We start from the raw sequence: 20,088 nt of genomic DNA on the forward strand, positions 1-20,088 counted from the left end.
TTAATGTTATTTAACATAACTCTTTCAAACACTCAAAAATCAGGAAATATCATCACAGCTTTCCCAAAATAGATGTGGTGAAATGAGGCAGATCGAGAATGAAGAGCATGGGGTTTTCTAACAATACTGAAATGCAACATGCCAAATATCACTAAATAACTTGAAACTTTTCAGAGTTTGCTTCTCAGTGAAACCAGAAATAGTTGAAAGTGATGAGCTTCTTACAGACCTGAGTTCTCAGAATTAAATCTAAACACAGTCAGTGTTATCTACACTAACAATCTCACCGTGGAAGTGAAAAGTCTGGTGACATCACAACCTACAGTGTCCCTTTGGAGCCAAACTAGAAAGAAGCTCCTGGTTAAAAAGCATCACAAAGTACTACTTCCCAATTCTTATTCCCAGTTCATGAACATGATAAATACATCAGACAGTGCCAAAAATTAACAGAGTGTTATCTTTCATCCTTCTAAAAATCTTGTAATCCAACCTTTAGTTGCTGTGCTTTGCGGATCATGTCAAATATTTTTCATTCACTTAGGGTTATGGTAAATTAGGAAGATATTTGTTTCCAAAATTGTACTGGAAGGATTTACTTCCTATAGGAAATAATGTAATACTCACTAAAGCAGACTCTGATAACTCCATCTGCATGCATACTGAAGTTTCAGGATGGAAGATGAAGATGTTGAAGGCAGCTCTCAGAAGACAAGAACACCAAACACTGACACAATTAAGGTTTCCTCTTGCTGAGCTAGAAACTTGGGACTTCTCTGCTTGGTACTGATGATGACTCTCCACTGCTAGCCTGGAATTAAAAAGAGATTAAAGGCATTTGCACTCATCAGACTTCCAGACTTGATATTCAAGAAAACTAGTGTGATAATTCCTCTCTCCATAAAAATATCTTTGTCACAAACAGTTTCAAAAGCAGAACTGATCCTTCTCTGACACTGTAATTTGGAGGAGAAGGATCATTTCCTCTTGCAGGAAAACTATGATAACTGAAGAGCCAACTGGTGAGTTAATTGTGGAGATGCTTAGGATATCACAAAAGCCATTTCAAGCTTACCAAAAAAGCTTTCTAAGATCTATGAGACCTATTTTTTCCATTTCCTTAGGAAGTCTTGCATAAAATCCAATTAGATGCTGGAGAAATAATACAAAATTAAAATAAGCATTCAAACAGAAATGACAAGAACCTTTAAATGAGCTATTTGAGCACTGTGCATTACTATAAAATGTTAATTTGGAGCAACTACTTCTACTTGCATTAGAGCATTTGCATTTTACACTGGTTTTGACTACTAGAAATATGGAAATAGAAGAATCTGAGAAAAATATTTGAGGCGAGAGTATTATTAATAATTTTTAAAAATTAAAACTAATATCAAATGTACTTTAGCAAGAAGGCTTACAATTTTATCTGCAAAGCTGAAAACTTTTTCTCTTCCTCTTGTTAATGCTTTGAAATACTGTTTCTAAAAATATTCGCTCCCCATCTGTTTCTGGTTAAGTTTTTCATCTGTGGCATAAAGAGTGAATAGTCATGTGTTGCAGCTGTGAAGGAGCCCAAATGATGATGCTTCTCTGAGTACTGTTAGTCTGCCACACAGTCCAACTGCTGGGGACACCAGGCTGTGTAAGCAAGCTGAATTGTCACCACTCAGCTGCACATGCAGGCAGAAGCTCTTCGGCCGTTTTTGGACAAAAATAGCGAAACGAACATGACTAAATCACAGGTTCTGCAAAATTACAGAGGGACAAGCACTCCATTGTCTCTGAAAGTGGCCAAGTACTAGACAGGCAGACGTGCCCGAAAAAGGTCAGGGAGGTCTTTATTTGGAGAGGTGACCCATGATTAGCACAAGTACATTGGAACATTTTGCAGCCCACTGCTGTTAGAGATCATCAGTCCTCTTTCAAAGCAAGTGTTCATACTACAGCTGGATATTCAACTTATATTTGGCCCTTTGCAGCCTGCTTTAAAAATCAGCTTTATTAGCTGCTGAATGGTTCCTAATCAGTTCTTGTGGGAAGCTTATTCAGAAAACTATCAGTGAGCTAAATTCAAAATACTGAACTGCTCCTACAATATATTAGACTCCCCCTAGTTGTACATCAGAGGCATCAAAGTTCAAAAAAATGTACTGGCTATACAGATAATCTGCTTATAATTTACAGTGGTAGCATGTATTTTTAAATTCTACTCAGTCAAAGAGAGTTTTAGACATTTCTGGATGTAAACTAGTACTTACCTACATTAGACAGAACTGCATTTAAAGGTGCCATTATTTATTCTTGCCTGAAAGCCTACATTTATTGACTCCTCTAAACTTCCTGAAAAATGCATACATACACATCCTGATATATCTGCTGAAGGTTTTTTTTCTCCTCCTTCATGAAATTTTATCTCTATACCCTCATTTCAAGATTCATACACTGACAGTCTTATAAATCGTGTTTGTCTTCACTTGTGATTACAACAGGGCTTAGGTTCTATATATTGCCAGGTTTCTTTTCCTCAGTAAGCCTTTTGCCTTAGTTTATTTTTCTATTTGTATCACTTAATCTCTTTGCCTTTCTTCCATTTCTTTCTATTTCTTCCTATTTTTTCCTCCCTCATTCAAATCTCCACACAACAAAATTCACTTCATAATCATTGAGCTTAATTCAAACTATAGTGGCAGCTTTATAACTAGTACATATATCACATGACAGTTCAGTTCAATCTATTTATACTGTTGCTTAGAATTTTCCTTATACTCTAGCTGCACATTGTAAATTCCTAGCAAAGACCTTATTACTGATCACAACACAATAAGCATTTTTTCTTTGAGAATGCCCAGAACAGTATGGAAATCCCACACTTGGGTATTGAAAATGTATGGATGGGGGATAGAAAAGACTATGATATGACAGAGACTGTGGTACCAATTCCAAGAAATTGCATTTAATTTATTCTGTGTGTTAACTTGCTATTTGACCACCTTTCCTTGTTCTAAGAAATACTCAAATCAGATTTACATAGTTTTGCATACTCATGTACCTAAAACAGTAAAAATGTAGCACTTGTAAAGAAAACACTAATGTAAAGGATCCCCTGATATTACAGTCAAATAGATGAAGATCTTGCTCTTTAAAGCAACTGTGACAGTAGCTAAAACTTCACCAAGTTTCACCTTTTTTCTCTAACAAATTTGCAAGTTGCAATTCAGTTGGCTCAGCTGAGCCTGTGCTATTAGAGAAGTCTGTATATAAACCAAATAATCAGAGTCCTATTCCAAGAGCTGGGGAATGTGAACTTCTTCCAGAGAACATGAGAACAGCAGTAGTCTGAGATATTCTTTCTCATTTCCTCACCCATAACTCATCCGTGTCTGCCTCAGCCCAACACCTCACATCAGCACACAGGATCACAGAGCAACCTGGGTTGGAAGGGACGTTTGGAGGTCACTCCATCCAACCCCCTACTTGAAGCAGGCCTAGTAGATCGGGTTTTTCAGGGCAACTTTCTTTCCATTCTGAGTTTCTTTCCATTCTCTCCACTCATCCAGCCACATCCTCCTTCTTCATGCCTTTAGTTCCCCACAGTGTTACTTTTTTGCTATTGGGGAGCCAAAGCAGTACGTGAGAATGAGCAGAGCAGTCTATGGACAGGAGGGGAATGAGGATGTGGTGGAGCAGATAAGGGTTAGCAGGAGGTGGTGGAGGAGAAAGAAGGGTGGGAGGAGGTATTGGGGAGACCAAGGTTATGCAAAGGATTGGGGAAGCGGCTTTGTGGTAGGAAGGAATGCAGTTTCTGTGCCTTAAGGGCTCCCCCTGAGCTGCTGTTTTGACTCCCCAGCAGCGCTCTAGGTATAAGAACCTCTTTGACCACTGGTGCCTTTGTGCAGAATGCTTCGATTCCTCTGCCTTATGCAAAGTGAAGAATGTTTGGGTGCTGAGCTGGGCATTTGCGTATACAAATCAGTTTGGGTTCTTTTAGATCTACCTAAGTTTCTGAGTTTTGGGTGTCTGCTTTCAAAAACACAATTTTCGATTTCTTCTCTTGATATTCCCTCTTCCATTTTTTCCCCACTCACCCACACATTGCTTTCCTTTCTCTGCCAGCCTGAGCTATCAGTTCCCAGCTCTTTGCTCAGCTTTTCTCCATGCCTAGATCCAGCCAGTAGATGCCTCCATACTGAGTAGATTCTAACTGCTTTATTCTCAACGTCCATTTTCAACTTTTACCCAGCTAGTTTATTGCTTCCTCTCCGGCCAACTTTTCTCACATATGCCTCCAGTCAGCTTCTCTTTATGTGAAAGGTTCTCAGTTCCAATGTATCTGTTCAGCCATTTATAGTTTTGCCATCCCACATCCTCTTACAGTTTCAATCTTATCACCAGTTCTCTTCCCTCGCCCCATTTCTATCCCAGCTCCCCATCTAATATTCTTGTCCTTTGAGAATGTATTTCAAATCCCTCCCATATTACGTAGAAAAATCAATTTTCTCTCCTCACCCATGCCCTTCAATCACATATTTTTACTTCCTCCTCCTACTGTACTTGGTGTGATCCCTTTCCTCTCTGAAGTTCCATCTATTTGCCCCTCAGCCATGCCAGTTCTCCCCTTTATTTTGATGTGCCTGAGGGAGATAATATTTGGAGCACAGAACACAAAGGCTGTTTGCTTTCAGTTCAGGTGCGTGGATCAAGTTCAAGTCCCACATTAGCCCAGAGATAAACGCATAGAACACCCTGCTGACCCCTGCACTGGACCTCGCTGGCACAAACAATACTCCTTCAAAGGATGAAATGTAGAAAGTTCTCACTGGGCATATGCAGGCTGCATTTTTTCCCCTTAGTCTAGAATCTGCAGAAACTCAGGTTGTTTATCATGAAGCCAGTTAAAAGAACATCCCTGAAACGAAAGCAAGTTACTGACAAATATACAGAAAGAACTCAAATACAGAGTGTGAAGGGTAGGGATACAAAATGGTTGTGCAGAGGGAAGCTCAAAGGAGCAGCACCAGCATTACCCAAGTCTCCTAAATCCCTGTAAACTCCAGTTCTGTCAGTAAGGTCAAGGGCTTGGCACTGTACACGCCAGCACTCTGTGATTTAGAAACTCAAAGGAAACAGCGAGGTTTAGGTTGATCCTTCACCCAGAGGATCTAGAACTAGAACAGAACGCCCAGAAAAGTCACAGCAGGAGCCTGCCAGAGTTCAAGAATCATTTGGATAACAGCCTTAGGCACATGGTATGAGTATTAGGGCTGTCCTGTGCAAGGTCAGGAGCTGGACTTGATCCTTGTGGATCCCTTCCAGCCCAGGATATTCTGTGGTTCCATGAGCTCTTCAGTGGATGAGTCCTGCTGGGCCTGTGCTCTGCACTGGGCCACCTCAGCTTCCCACCACTCACACCAGTAAATCTGCAGCCAATTTTACTGCCTTGTCCTCAGAAACTGCCAAACCACCAAGGAGGTGATGTTTTCTTGAAACCAAACAAAGAGGCAGAGAAGCAAAGAAACAGAAATAAAGACAAGAAATTAAATGGCATGACAGAAACTATCAGGAAAAGAAGCCCAAAACAGAAAAGCAATATATAGACTTTCCGCCTGGTTAGCTACATTTGGGCAAAGTCACAAGCACCTAAATACATAGACTTTTAATAAGAAGCTGAATAGTCTTTTTAGAAGGAGGGGCTGCTAACTTTGGCTATAAATAAATTTTTAAAAAGTAAATCCTTGGTTTTGTCTGCGTAAGCCATGGTGCAACTATCCAAAATCACACAGCTTTTCACTGCAGGCCAGCAATTTCTGTCATTTTTGAACTTGATTTTTAATTACATGGTGAAAGTCACTGCCTGAAACACAACCATTTCAGAGTATTTCTTCTGACAAGGAAGAATTTTCCCTCTCAGTCACTTTTAAGCACAGGCCCTGAAACATTTATTGCATCTTCACTGTTCTTGTATATCAGTTTCATTTGAATACAGGATGAAGCTTCACACACTTGCTAAACAACCTAGTGTTGCAGTGCACTGGAAAGTAGTTATCACAACCCACTACACATCTGCTTTGGGTCAGTGTAGCCATTGAAATTATGTATTTCATTTGCATAGAAGTTTTGTTGTTAAAATATATAGTATAATACAATATAAGGATATGTCATCTCAATATGATATTATATAATATTCTATGATATAATGCAACATAACATAACGTAACTTAAACATAACATAACATCATTAATATAGAAAATGCTAGAAAAAGTTTACTATTACAACAATGCTGCCACCTGGTAACCTAAGATGTAATGGCAGACAAAACATTTCTTTTTCCCCATCTTGAACATAGCAAACATTTGAAATGTTATTTTAAATAACATTAAAAAATCACAAAATCTGCAAAGTTATTATTAGGTTCAGATCATTTCCCTGCATCAGATTAAATCCTCATAGCTCTGTTTCACTGTGGGGAAGAAGTGAGACCCAAGCCCTTTGAAAGGTTTCAAGTCAAGGCAAATAGCTAAGATTTCCTGACTCCCAGTGAAATACCCCAGGCACAAGATCATCAAATACATTTCGTGGTAACCTGTGCTCCACTAGAAACAGAGGCAATGGGAAATAAGCACAGATGACATCCTGCTTGTCTTCCTCACTCGAGGAGATATTTGGCCCTAAATCAGGAGAGGTATCAGCAATGTTTCTTGCATGTTCACATTTGTCCTGTCAGCCTACTGAGAGAAAGACAGACACAGTGACTGATGAGCTGCTTGCACATTGGTCTATTCTGAACTCCGTGCCAAAAGATGAAATCCTTTAAAAATTAGTTTTTTACAGGATAGTAAAGCTGGGGGAAAAAATGAAAACTACACCTTTTTTTGAAAATAATTTTGTCAATACTAGTGGTGGCTAAAATATGCTAAATATTTGGCCTCCAGAGTTTCTTTGGTAAACCTTAAAACTCAAAATTGGTAAACCATCACAATGATAACAGAATGATTGTCCACAGTTATTATTTTTCCATATGCTAAATATATGAATAAACAAGAAGCAATGATTAGAATAGGAAATGGCCATACAAGAACAATTTTCTAGTGAGATTTTCCCCCAGGTCTTTTCTATATGATTAAGCAAAATTGAAATGTCTAGTGATGAAAAACAGAACCTTGGAACTATTTTTAAAATGATTTTTTAAAGAAGGAAAAAAAAACTTGCTAGTTATCAAGAAATGCATGCTGTGGATCATGTGGGTGGATGGGGAGGGAGGACTAAGACTATTTAAGTAGTGTCATGCTTTCTACTTGTGACTGCAAATGTCAGTAATGTGTAAGTGTCCCTGCAACAAAAAGTTCTTTCCTTAAGGTTCAGTTAGTTCTACAAATACAGTCTTCAGTAGAAGAGCTAAAATAAGAAACAAGAAAAACAGTTTCTATGGGGCTGTTCAGCTCTGACCCAATTATGACAAAAACAAAACCTGAAATAAGCAGTAAGAATGTAAGCAAATACACACTTAGAGTAAGCAGGAGCCAGCATGCAGGAGCTGTAACTATCAGATCTAGCCTGCTGAACATGCTCTAAACATGGCACTGCTGGACAATACATGCCTGGAGCTAGCAAATGCTCCGTACGCATGTGCAGCATCGCACTGTGCTCTGGTTTATACCAGCAGATCCGTGGTAGCCAGTCCGGGTGGCTTGAGCTCCCTGCTCCTGGAACTTGGCTATATTTATCCCAGCTGATGCAGCCTGCCAGGCGTGCCCTGCTGCTGATAAAGTGCCGTGGTTGACAACAGTGGGGGATCAAGGGGGAGGAGCAGGATGGGGGCTCCCTTCGAGTGGCTCTTGAGGGGTCTCAGAAGCCCTGCAGCCACATTCCTGTGTAACTCACACCCTGCTTTCCAGACACTACTGGGAGCTTCACCACAAACAGAGTGAGGATGCCAGAGCCTGCAAAGAAAACAGGTAAGGATCATAACTCACAGACAAAACTAAGAACAGGGAAAAACATGAGTCAATTGTGTATTCTAAAGAAATGAGATGCCTCAAAGGGAAAGAAAAATAGACAGAAAAAAGAAATTTTATTTCATTAAGTTATAAGTGTAGGAGATATTGAGTGATCTTGCAGATAAATCACTAACTCCTTTGATAACCCTCAGCCACAGAATTTTCTCGAGACTATGGATGAGGAAAAAATGGGGGTGAAATGCATATAACTCTCAGATGCTTTTAATTTTCTATCCTTTCCTAGTACCTTTAGGACTCTGAAAAAAATAAGAATGAAGCCTTGTAGTCTCTCTCTTGGACAGTTAGTATAAACCTCTCCTGCTTTTCTATTGGGTTTGAGGGTTTTTTCCCCCGACAATTTGTAGAAGTATTACTGGCAAAATTTGATGGTATTTATTGTTAATGAAATCTCTGTGGAAATGAAAGCAAACGGTGTCTGGTTTGGAGTTTATTCTTTCTAGTTCTTTCAACCACTGACAACAGAACTCTAGGAAAAAAGGCAACATTTTACTGTGAGGAATACATGCAGTTTCTTTCCCCTTGCCCTCCTTCATCCTTTCCCCTTGAGCCAGAAGATAGCTAGCCCTTTTCAGAAAGCCAAGGTCACAGAGCCACAGAGAAAAATGCCAGGAAACTGTTTCAGATTTATGAATGTTTTAATTTAAAATCTTCAAATAAGGACTCGCCCAGAGGCTGCCCACATAGAGAAGGCCTAGGATGGGGTGCAAGGTGCAATGGATCGGGTGTTTTGAGGAGGAAGACAGCCTAGGTAGAGAAGGTAGGGACAGTTTAACTTCAGGACACCTGCAGAGAAAGATGCCTCAGGAGCACTTTGTGTCCACAAGTAAGTTTGGGGGAAAAAACTGACAAAAGCTGAAGTTATGATTGTTTGTCAAATGTGAACATACTCAGTAGTCAGGTCTGGAGAAACCTGTAGTAAATCTGGATTCTCCACTTTACAGCTGTCACTTCATTGATGCCAGTGCACACCCAGAACCACCACTACCTGAATTACAGTACAAGGTGCATGAGTTTTTAATAATGTGCAGTTTCCAGAGTTAACCAGTGACAGCTGTGAGACTTATTAATAATGGTCTTTGTGCTTTGCAAAGGCCTGAGCAGGCATTGGTCTCCTCTCAGTTTGGCCAATGAGACAACCTCCTATGGTCCCAATAACAAAAGAAGAACTTGTTAAGAAAAACCTTCATTTGACCAAAATATTTTAAATCAGCCGCTCCCAGAGGCAGAGTCATTACACACCCAGATGCTCTCCCATTACAAACTGCAAAGCACAAAACCATGGCTAACTCCAACAAGATTCTTTGTGTTCCCTCTATTTGATAACCCTAAAGCAACAGTGGTGTCAGCAATCCTTCCATTTTATTACAAATATAACAACATTTCATATTCATAAGGCTTCCATTTCTAATGAAAGTAGATTTATATATATAAAAAGAAATATATTAGATGCTGCAATTGTAGACAAAAACTTGAAAATATAAGCTGCAAACGTTCAGTAATCACCCCAAAAATGAGAAAATCATACTCATATTCTGCTTTTAAAGTCACCCAATTTTTAAGTTTTATTGAAATGTCTAATTGTTATGAATGCAGTAAAAGAAAAATACAACAAAGTAGGCAAAATTTGACAGTGTGATCACCTTGGCTTTATGACATCTGATTTCTAATTGTTTAATTGCCTTTAAATTAACACTTTCACTCTCTGTGGAAGAGAGACAATGTCTCTGTGAAGATGCCCACTTTTGCTGGCTAATGGTGAAGAGAAATTCTGTTCCAATTTATTTCTCCAGAGAAATCCAACAGGTGTCTAACATCACTAGTCCTACACAGTTCTTATGAACAAACCAGACCAAACACTGGGATTATCACAGCAGGGGGAGGAAAAGCTCTTGTTACCACTCTGAGCGAGACAGAACCACTCACATGGCCCATAATTTTTAGAGAGGATCTTCTCAGTCTCCCAGGAGACACTAATCCCTTTGGTTTTCTATTTCATGTTGTTTATACAGTTCAAGCATTTCAAGATGGGATAATGTTGAGCACCATCTCGGGAGGGCCAAATAACCATTGGGCAATTCAGACTTGGATAAATCACCATTCCTGTATTTCACACACCACAGAGTTAGATTACTGAAGAGCCCAAAGAAGTCCCTAGGCTGTATTACTGAAATTTGTGCATCTGGTGTATAGGCAAAAGAAAATTCTTCATGTCAAAGAATGGTCAGAGATATTCTGCTTATATCTGCTGTTTTAACAGGCCTTTTACAGGTTATAAGAGACAAACAACAACAAAACACTCCCAAAAACCCCCAAACTAAAAAAAAACACCCACCAATAATCCCACCAAAACACAAAAAAATCATTGAATAAACCATTAAACTTAAAATGGTATGGTGAAGTAGATTTTCCCACAGACATTCTTTCACTTTAAACTGCCCAACTAAAATACTTCAGGATAAAGCACTCCCCTACCTATTTCAAGAATGCCAAAAGAGCTGTCTTACCATTCTAGAAAATCTATACCATCCACAAGAGCAACAGAACTTATAAGACCGATAAAAGTTTAGTGTCAGAGCAAACAATCAAACTTTGAAAAGCACCACTTTTTGCAGGATTCTGTTGCAGAAATTTTATGTTCTTCTCCCTTTGATTTAAACATTTCCTAGTTAATCTTAGTTCAAAAGCTCACTGTTTGGAAAATTTTGACTATTTTTTTGTTGTGAGAATTCAGAAAGGTTAAGAAAACCCCAACCATTTCCCTAGCAATATTTTATGACATTAGGAGGAAATAGTTGACTTTTTAAACATCAAATTTAGTAGATAAATGGGACTTAATGGGAAGTGTGTGCATTATTATAGCTGGAAAAGGAGAAGTCTACATTACTCACCTTCTCTGAAAATCAGTCAACTTTTACTCACATATTTTATAGATTGAAGAGTCTAGATTTTACAGTTCTGATTAGGACATTTTGTCAAGAATTGACAAATAGCTTATAAGTATGCAGAGGCTTCCATCATCGTCATCATCATCATCATCATCATGATGTTACATAATGAAGAGTAAACTGCAGAATTTTAGTTCAACTATGAGATCATTCTTTCACATTTGCAAGCACCTTGCACAACAAAGTACTGCAACAAACTTCTGTGCACCACAGGAATGCAGAAAACCCCCAAATTCATACAGACATAGTTCCCTCTTTTGTGAGTCAAGCTTCAAACCAAGCTGAGCATGACTGTCCCCCTTGCACAGAAAGTGCAATGGATGCAGAGAGAGGTGACTGATTAGTGAAACTATTCCTCGCCTGTTGCTCATGTTGCAGGAATTTGCAATCTCAGCTGCTGAAGCAGGGAAGGAATGATAAGATTGAGGCTTTCAATAGCTTTTGGATCATGGAATGATTAAGCTTGTAATTGCAAGAAGCCACTTAGGGCCTGACCGAGGAATGTGCAGCATCTTTATATAGTTCCTCAGAAAGGAATTTAGAAGCTCCATTACTGAAATCTGCTTATCCTCAGTTTGGCTTTTAACTCAATGGAAGAGCAAATGATATAGAAGCAAAACCAGATGCCATGTGTAAGCAAAGATCAATTTTAAACACTAAGTATTAACAAATTAAAGAATTCCAAAAGCTAATACTACTTTTTAAATATTAATTAAATATATTGACCAATACATATTTTAAGACCAAATACAGAGAATGTGCAATAAGAGAACTCAGCTTTGTGGGAGAAACCTGTGATTATTTTCTCTAATTTCACTCATCACAAACTTCTACTGTAGTTTCTAGCATCTACATTCAACCAGATACATTAGATTCTCCTCAAGAATTTATACCTTTAACAGGTTTTATTTCAGAAAGGCAGAAATATCATCTGAAAATGTCATCTAACACATATTCTCCTCTACCACTCTATGTAGTTAAAATCACTCTGGTAGAATCCACATTTCTTGCTCACTTTCATTTCACATAATTCACACATACTTTGAAATTTCAGTATTTCAGGCATAGGTTTTCAGCTGATGCTTAAGACTCTAAGACAGATTATTTAGGGAATGTTGCTAGCAAATCAAATTATTTTGGTAATTTGAATATTATTTTAATATACACCTTACCTCCACTTTTTCTGACAATAATGAAATAAGAATTGCTCTTCTAGCTTCTATACTAATTTTTATTCTTTTTAGAGATACAACTGTACTTAGCAGCTACCTACTAACAGTTTGATGCTGGACAAAGACAACAGAAAAACTGTGTCTGCCTCAAAACACTCATAAAAGAAAAGCCCAGTAAATAGATAGATAGTTCAACAGGAGAGTAAAGGAAACAATTATTAGTACAATAGATGTAAACCCTGGTAGTAGCTTAGCCATTTCTTGGATTTTGCACAGGAGAGCATGAAAAGGACTTGAAGCATAACAGTGAACTCGTTTGATGATGGCTGTTAGAAGGACATTGCTTCAAAGCAGGCCAGAAAGTAAAGGAGAAAACATGAAGGTACTAGTATGGAGATTTAATAAATGGCAGCAGAATGAAGGCAGAATACGAGTTTTGTTATTTTATATAGGTGATTATTACAGAAAATTAGTTTTGGAACTGAAATTCTTTCTTTCTAGTTTAATTTGGCCCAAAGCAAATGTGTTTCATTTTTCTTCATCCTTCTGATTGAAAGAGTTACTAATAAATTTTCAAAATACAATCTGATCACAGACCTCCAAACAGCAGCTTTTATTACTGACCAATTAAACTGCAACTTCTGTAACACGTACAGTGTTATGGCTGATGTGTAAATCTTCAGGTGTTTCAAGAGTTTTAGAGAATGCAAGTTCTGGTAGCTGCAGCCTTAACCACCAAAAAGTTTCTGCAAGATAACTGCAGACCACATACAGCTGTTTCCTCTTCTGCCTGGCATAAAAATTGCTGGTTTACACTACTGAGAAATTATGTGACTGTGTTGGCATTATGGAAGCTAGAAGTGATAAGGAATCCCTGGGTTATGAGAGGTGAAGTGTTGAAAAATGGGTTAGTACAAAAAGGTCCTAGGCTCATTTTTCTTTATTAGCTTCACATCCCTCTTCTCTCCCTCCATTAAATCCCCACAGCAATACCAATTCCACCCCCACTAAACACACACACAGAGCACCTTCAATACTTTCTGTCTTCATCACACTGGTAACTCACAGGGGTCTCTGCTCTCTCTCCAGAGCTGCCATGGTGTGCTGGTACTAAAGTCACCTTCCTCTCCCCTTGTGGGCTGGGTTAGAACACACCAGGAATCAGAGAGCTAACACAGTGGGCAGCAGGGGACACCAGGTGCCCCAGCCCTACAGCTCCTGACTCACGGGCACCTGGAGTCAGGGACACACAGGACAGTGCCTGAGACCTGCCAGGGGCTGACAGACACATTCCACAACATCACACAAGAGGTGTCACAGGCATTGGGTTTTCCACAGCCTCATGGTGGTGGTCATACTCAAGAGTGCTTAGAGTACGTGATGGATGTATAGAACTCAGAGGGGTATATCTGGGTAGAAGCCAAAAATTGAAGTGAGAGAGATTGTCAGATGGGGAATATGTTTCTGATAAAAGCAGGCAAAAGTGTCTTTCTCAGGACAGACCAGAAGTTTTGGATGGTGAGTGTTTAGGAGTATTCCTAATGAGGAAATACCCAAGTTAGATTGGAATGACTGCATGAGAAAAAGAAAACTTCTGGCCAGCTTGGATTTACACATTACTTAAACGAGCAGGCACAATGAAGGGTGGAGAATAACTGAACTGAACAGTGAAAGATGAAAGAGAATACAACTGTATAGAGAGAAGCCTGGACACTGCCCTGCACTGACTGAATCTCAAGTACAGGAAAAAGACTCAATTAAAACCCAAGCCTCTTCTTTACCAGTTAAGAAGTGGGTACACAACAACTGTTCTTGCAGGCCTTTGTTCTCATGGGAGATTTTTGGCTTTTCCAATTCTGCACTTACAAGAAATACTCACAGTCATTTTAAGTTGGAATTAAAGTGAGTCTTTTGGCAGGAAAGGGGGGAGGGAATACAAGTAGCCTTACTTATAAAATTCTGCATATGTGTTTAGATTTCCTAAAGCCAGGAATGCAGTGGTGGAGATTTCTCACTGTGTTCTCGCCAACAATTTTGTTCTTGTTGAGTCATCTACAAAGCAAATGTAAGAAACCTAATCACTTTACAGGGTGTGCAGCAGATCACAGAGTCACTTCCAAGTATGTGTGTCATGAAACCCTGACACTGTAGGCTGGAAGCTTTACAAATCACTTTGCTGTTAGGTAATTAATATATTTATAGATTCTTTTGTGCTTAAATAGAAGAGCGATGATAATAGCGCTCAAAGTCTGAAAACACGCCTCTGCTGCTTTGTCTGTAGAATCATAGAGAAAGGAGCCAGCAGTGGAGAGGGTCCCAGAAGGGACCTGCCTGCCCACTGTGCAGCAGCCTGGCCACCTTTACGTGTCTTTTGAATCGTGCATGTCCAGCCTGCTGTGCACAGCACCTCTCCTGCAGTTATTCAGGATATGCTGCATCAATGCCCTCCCTGCTGTGTTATTTACAGAAGTGCAACGCGGTATCCGCGTTGTGTGCAACAGGTAACAGGCAGCACACTTTGGGACACTGCAGTGCACAGCCCCATATTCTACAAAGCACTGTGGTTTTAAAGGACTGGTGCACCAGATTGGAAAAAAACTCAATTATAAGCATGCAGGAATATTGCACTCACCCCAGAGGAACTTTCCCACGCTTTTAACAGGGAAGGAAAACATGAAGAAGAATAAAACAGGAGGTCAGTCAAGGCGTTTTTAGGCTCAGTGAAAAAGAAAATTGTGTTTTCATCAGAAATATAAAATGGGGAGGAAGAAAAAGAATTTGAAAAAATGTAATTTTTTTATATATAATGAAGAAAAGCAAAATTCAATATTTGCTAAACTCTAAAGGTGTTTGTAGTTCATATTTTAACTGAGGCTTAAGAAGGTTTGAATCATTTGTAAAACAATGCAAGGAGCATGTATTTAATATTATGACTAAAGACCATCAGATGAAATCTTTGCAGATGTAACTCCACTAAGGTCAACTAATTATGCAGTCTGAAGACATGCTACAAGAATAGAGATTTTATAAAAAGAAAAGATGGTATTATTAACAATATACCAATGTACATGAACCAAAGCACCTGTTTGAACATGAATATAAACTTTTTCTTTTAAAACATTTTCATGCCATGTTCCTTTCATTTTTATAAAGCAGAACTAAAAGTTCAAGGCTAATTATAACCATGTCGTGTTGTTTGGAAGAGTTCTTGTGGCTGCCTGAGGAGGAGAGCTATAGACAATATGCCACAGAGGTGACTGATAAAATTAGATGTGATGAAATTACTAGAATTTTATAAAAATGTAGTTATACAGGGGTGAGTCAATAGAAAGATGGCAGAATGATGCACAAAAAACTATGCAGTGTATGAATCAGAGTGTTAATTGCTGGTATTTTTACACATGAACATAGCTCATGGCAATTAGCAAATCATAACAGATTTTATGAAGTCAGAAACACAAGCATAAAATTTAAAACTTGATTCAAAATAAAGATGAATAAATATAAATAAATAAACTCAGGTTTAAGAAATTGCTAAAATAAGTTACTTTACTAAAACCTAATCTTGAGAGAGATTAGGATACCTGTGGATCAAAATCATGATACATTGCTTGTTTACAATTTCTTATCTGCTGTGCTACTTTGATTGCATACGAATTAAAACATTGTTTGGTTGACATTTGTTCACCCTATATATTAATAATTTCATTAATTCTCATTATAAGCTTCCTAAGTGTCTCTTGACACGTTAAGGAAATATTTTAATCTACCTTCTAAGTAATTAGAAAATTAATTGTTATAGAGTGTCATTTAGTCAAGTACTTCAACTTTTAATGCTGAAGTAAGCTTCTGAATACAAACAACAATTGATATCATTTTAGCTGGAATGAAATGACAAGGGTCATCATAAGAATGTGAATCCCTTTCCATTAAAGCCTTGATCAGTCAAACAGAAGGACTGAAGCTGAACCATTAATTCAGTGTGGTGTATTAGGGCACAGGTTAGTGCACAAACTGCAGTGTTGTTGAAGAACAGATCGTGATCCTCTGTAACAACCATATTAAGCAGCTATTAGGACAAAATTGATAATTCTAGATAAAAGTGCATGGCAAATTAGTGTAGACAGCTAGATATGTAAGAATATTTACCACGCTATCTTATCACAGACCACAACATTCACTTATGGAAAATCAGAGCTCAGTATGGGGGAAAAGAAAGAGGAAGACAGAAAGGGAGGTGAATTTGCCATCCATTCCACTTTATTTCATGACAGTGTGGAGGATATGACATCTCAGTGAGACACAGAACCTGATAAACTCAAAGACAATTCCACAACTTCTCTGTGGAAAGTGTTGTAATTTATATCTTGCATGGGCAGATGGGAGAGCAAGGAGACAGCTGCTGCAGCCACAACAGCTGACTACACCAGATACGCCACAATTGCAAAACAGATTTTAGTGAGCCCTCTCTCTTTTTTTAGTTTCTGCGTTTACCAAGAAGCCAAAGACAACAGAGGTGACAGCCGGAAACACAGCTGTGTTTGAAGCAGAGACAGAAAAATCTGGCATCAAGGTGAAATGGCAGCGAGCCGGCACAGAAATTACTGAAAGTGAAAAATATGTCATCAAGACAGAAGGCAACAAGCATTCACTGACAATTAATAATGTGGGAAAAGAAGATGATGTGACATATGCTGTAATAGCTGGAAGTTCCAAGGTCAAATTTGAACTCAAGGTCAAGGAACCAGGTACAACATTTCCTAAGCAATTCTGGTCTCATCAGTATTTCCAGTCCCACGTGCAACCTTCATGAATAAGGCCCATTTTAACACTGTAAAATTTCTCTACCAGCAATACATCTGTTTTGCCCAGTTATTTGAAGGTACTAATTCATATTAAGATGAGGAATACATTTCCTGTGGCTAAGACACCTCTTTCCAGGTGTCAGGAGTCCACAGAGAGGAGATCACAGGGGAAACATCAGTTTACATCTTTAGCATTCTGTCAAGCTCTTACACTTAACTACTGTAAAGCAAAGCTAATCTAACCCCCACCCTGACCTAAACGAAGATGCCCGATCTTAGGATTTCTTATCATAATTTAATTTAAATACAAAATTGTAACAATTGACAAAACATTACAAGTTATACTGTAATGTTTCTAGAAGCTCGTACATTCCCCAAAATTGTCCCAAAATCTCCTGCTACCAAAAATGTGTATTTCAAGAAGGGCTTGAATATGAAGAGTAACCTTTGTGTTATTTGTGTATCTCTCATTATTACTACCTTCTTACACATTAAAAGACCAGTTACATGGAAGTTTCAAAAACTTTCCCTGGCTTTTCCTGGGAATAAATCTAAAGAGTCAAATTCCCTAGAATTGTCTCATGAAACAAATATCTGAAGATGCTTAGGATAGATGAAATCACTTGTTTTTTGAAATGTTTTGACCTTCCAGATCCCTTTTCCCCTCCAAAATTGTATCCATTTACCACTTCTTGTATTTGACTTTGCTTTTTAACTTGGTGAAAAGCCTCAAACTCAGGTTGTTCGTATCACTTCCTTTTCTTTGCTATCACTGTTTGTTCTAGCAACATGATGAGGCCTTGTGAGACCTTCTGGTCAGCTGGACAGAAACTGAGGAATGTTTAACGTGATTCAAGATGTCCTGTTCCATATTCAAAGACAGGGCATGACAGATTATGTGTAAAGGGAAATCCTGGTATGGATTAGGACAACTTGACAGCTGCCAGAGCATGCAGAAATAAGGTCCTGCTGACTATCTCATCCCAAAAGCAAAGTGATCCATACTGTACTCATTATATTTTCCTCATTGCCTTTCAGGTTAGTTCCATGTAGAGCCTGCCATGGGCAGATAACTTGCAAATAATGCTATGGAGCACAGTGGAGTGTGTAATGTTACAGAGTAACTGGATTGCCCATTATTATTTGGAAGTGGCTCCACTACCTACAGGGAAAAAATATCTTGCTGCAACTGATCTATTTCAAGAAATTCTACCTCCCTCCCTCTGCTCCAGTTGCTCACTCCTACTCCATTTTCAGACAATTCTGTCTTCTCCATTGTGCCAAATGCATTTGCCTGAATTTGTCTCTGAGGTCACGGTTTAATTGAGAGGATATAAACTTCCATAAGCCAGGGGAAGAAATTACAGATGGATTTTTAGAATACTTTATCCATATGGTTTACTAGCAGTGTCTAGAGCTTTTTCCAAGCTGCACAACAATAGCCTTTGTAACACTACATTCCAACAGCATCGCTGAACAAAATCTCATGAATAAGCAAACTGTTTACAAAGATAATAATTACATCATTTTTCATTACCTTTTCTGTTTAGACTACTGATGTTTGCAACAAATAATAGCATTATTCATCAGCTGACAAGTTTCTACACATCAAGACTGTAGAATTTAATAAAAACAGGCATCAGTTCTTTCTGGGCTCAGCCAAAGAAAAAGCCTTATCATCCAGCTTCAGTGGGCCCCTTCTGCTCCCAGCACATTGTCTAAGCTCTAGGAAAAAACAGCTAATTTCTCTGCATTTCCTAACATATATTAAAGGCAGTTCTTTTGCAAAATTTCTCTAAGAAAGAAAGAGGAAATATGACTTTCTCTAATCTTGGCTTACATTAATTTCCAGAAAAGAGTGAGACAGTCACTCCTGCAGAAGCTGTTCCAGCCCCAGCTGCCTCAGAGTCACCTGCTCCACCAGCAGAAAGCAGCCAAAACACAGAAGGTAAGAGAATCAACATTGTCATCAAGTCTGGTTTATTAGCAGAAGGGAAGAACATACACAGGGACTCCTTGGAGTGAGATAGAGATAGTAGATGAAAGCAGATCATAAAGAATACGGAATCTCAGAGGCAGAAGAAATCTACTGAGATATTTTAAAATTTAACTAATGAGCTATGTTGTATGAGGCAAAAAATCCTAAACAGTAATTATGATGTTTATTTCAGTTTCATCTGCTGAGACACAACCAGAAGAACCCCTGGACCCCATTGGGCTCTTTGTGGCACGACCACAGGATGGAGAAGTTACTGTTGGTGAGTGCAAAACGTTAATCAAATGAGGTTTGTAAACTACCTGGTGCTTGACTATTGGCTCTCCAACTACAGGGTGACAACAGTGATATAACAGATAAACATTATTCATAATCTTACTTTAATCTACTTCTCCTACAAGGTGGAAACATCACATTCACTGCCAAAGTTGCAGGTGAGAGCCTGCTGAAGAAGCCATCAGTGAAATGGTTCAAAGGAAAGTGGATGGACCTGGGAAGCAAAGTGGGGAAACACCTCCAGCTACATGACAATTATGATCGAAATACCAAGGTACAATTGGCAGAATAGGGTTCTCAGTCTTCTAGGTACTGACCTTTAATCTGAGGAAAATATAAACTAAAATAGGAATGGTTTGGTGTTAAGGTACACAAAGCAACACACAAGGCTTTATTTATCCATACAAGTCTGTATTTGGACCACACAGATAAGAGACAACCTCTACATATGGACTCTTGAATACTTTATCTATGAAATGATAAAACTTTTAGAGGACTAGGGGAATGGTTTTGCACTGTCTACTGCAGGATTCCTTTCATCTTCCTCTCAAGAAGCTTGCTATATTTAAGAGAAAACTATAATCAGTCAGCTATTTAAGCATACTCTATCTTGGTCTTAATAGAGCAATCATTCTGCTGTTAGTGCTGGAAATTTTTGCCCTCTTGGATTAGCTAGAATGCTTTAAGCAGCTGAGTAAGACCCATTTTTTACCACAAACATGTCCAAAGGTGCACGAGCAGGAACACAAGTCTGTACCACGACTTTGCATCCTCTGTGGTACATGAGCCACTACCACCCTCTCCTGGATGGAACTGGACAGACTTGCTCACAGTAGCCACTCCTTTCACTGAATGTGAATGTGGCATGTTCTGAACGT

At 38.7% G+C, this 20,088-nt stretch overlaps 1 protein-coding gene across 1 annotated transcript in view; it reads left to right on the top strand.

The window, feature by feature from the left end:
• The first annotated feature begins 7,815 nt into the window (after positions 1–7,815).
• Positions 7,816–20,088, top strand: part of MYBPC3 (myosin binding protein C3) — a 60,012-nt gene continuing 47,739 nt past the window's right edge. The window contains exons 1-5 of the mRNA XM_063398425.1: positions 7,816–7,953; positions 16,615–16,881; positions 18,791–18,886; positions 19,110–19,196; positions 19,336–19,484. Of these exons, the coding sequence (XP_063254495.1) occupies positions 7,929–7,953; positions 16,615–16,881; positions 18,791–18,886; positions 19,110–19,196; positions 19,336–19,484 (624 nt within the window). The 5' untranslated portion in view covers positions 7,816–7,928. The remainder of the gene's footprint in view (positions 7,954–16,614; positions 16,882–18,790; positions 18,887–19,109; positions 19,197–19,335; positions 19,485–20,088) is intronic.

This window comes from Prinia subflava, chromosome 5 (assembly GCF_021018805.1).
Source record: "Prinia subflava isolate CZ2003 ecotype Zambia chromosome 5, Cam_Psub_1.2, whole genome shotgun sequence".
NCBI classification, from domain to species: domain Eukaryota; kingdom Metazoa; phylum Chordata; class Aves; order Passeriformes; family Cisticolidae; genus Prinia; species Prinia subflava.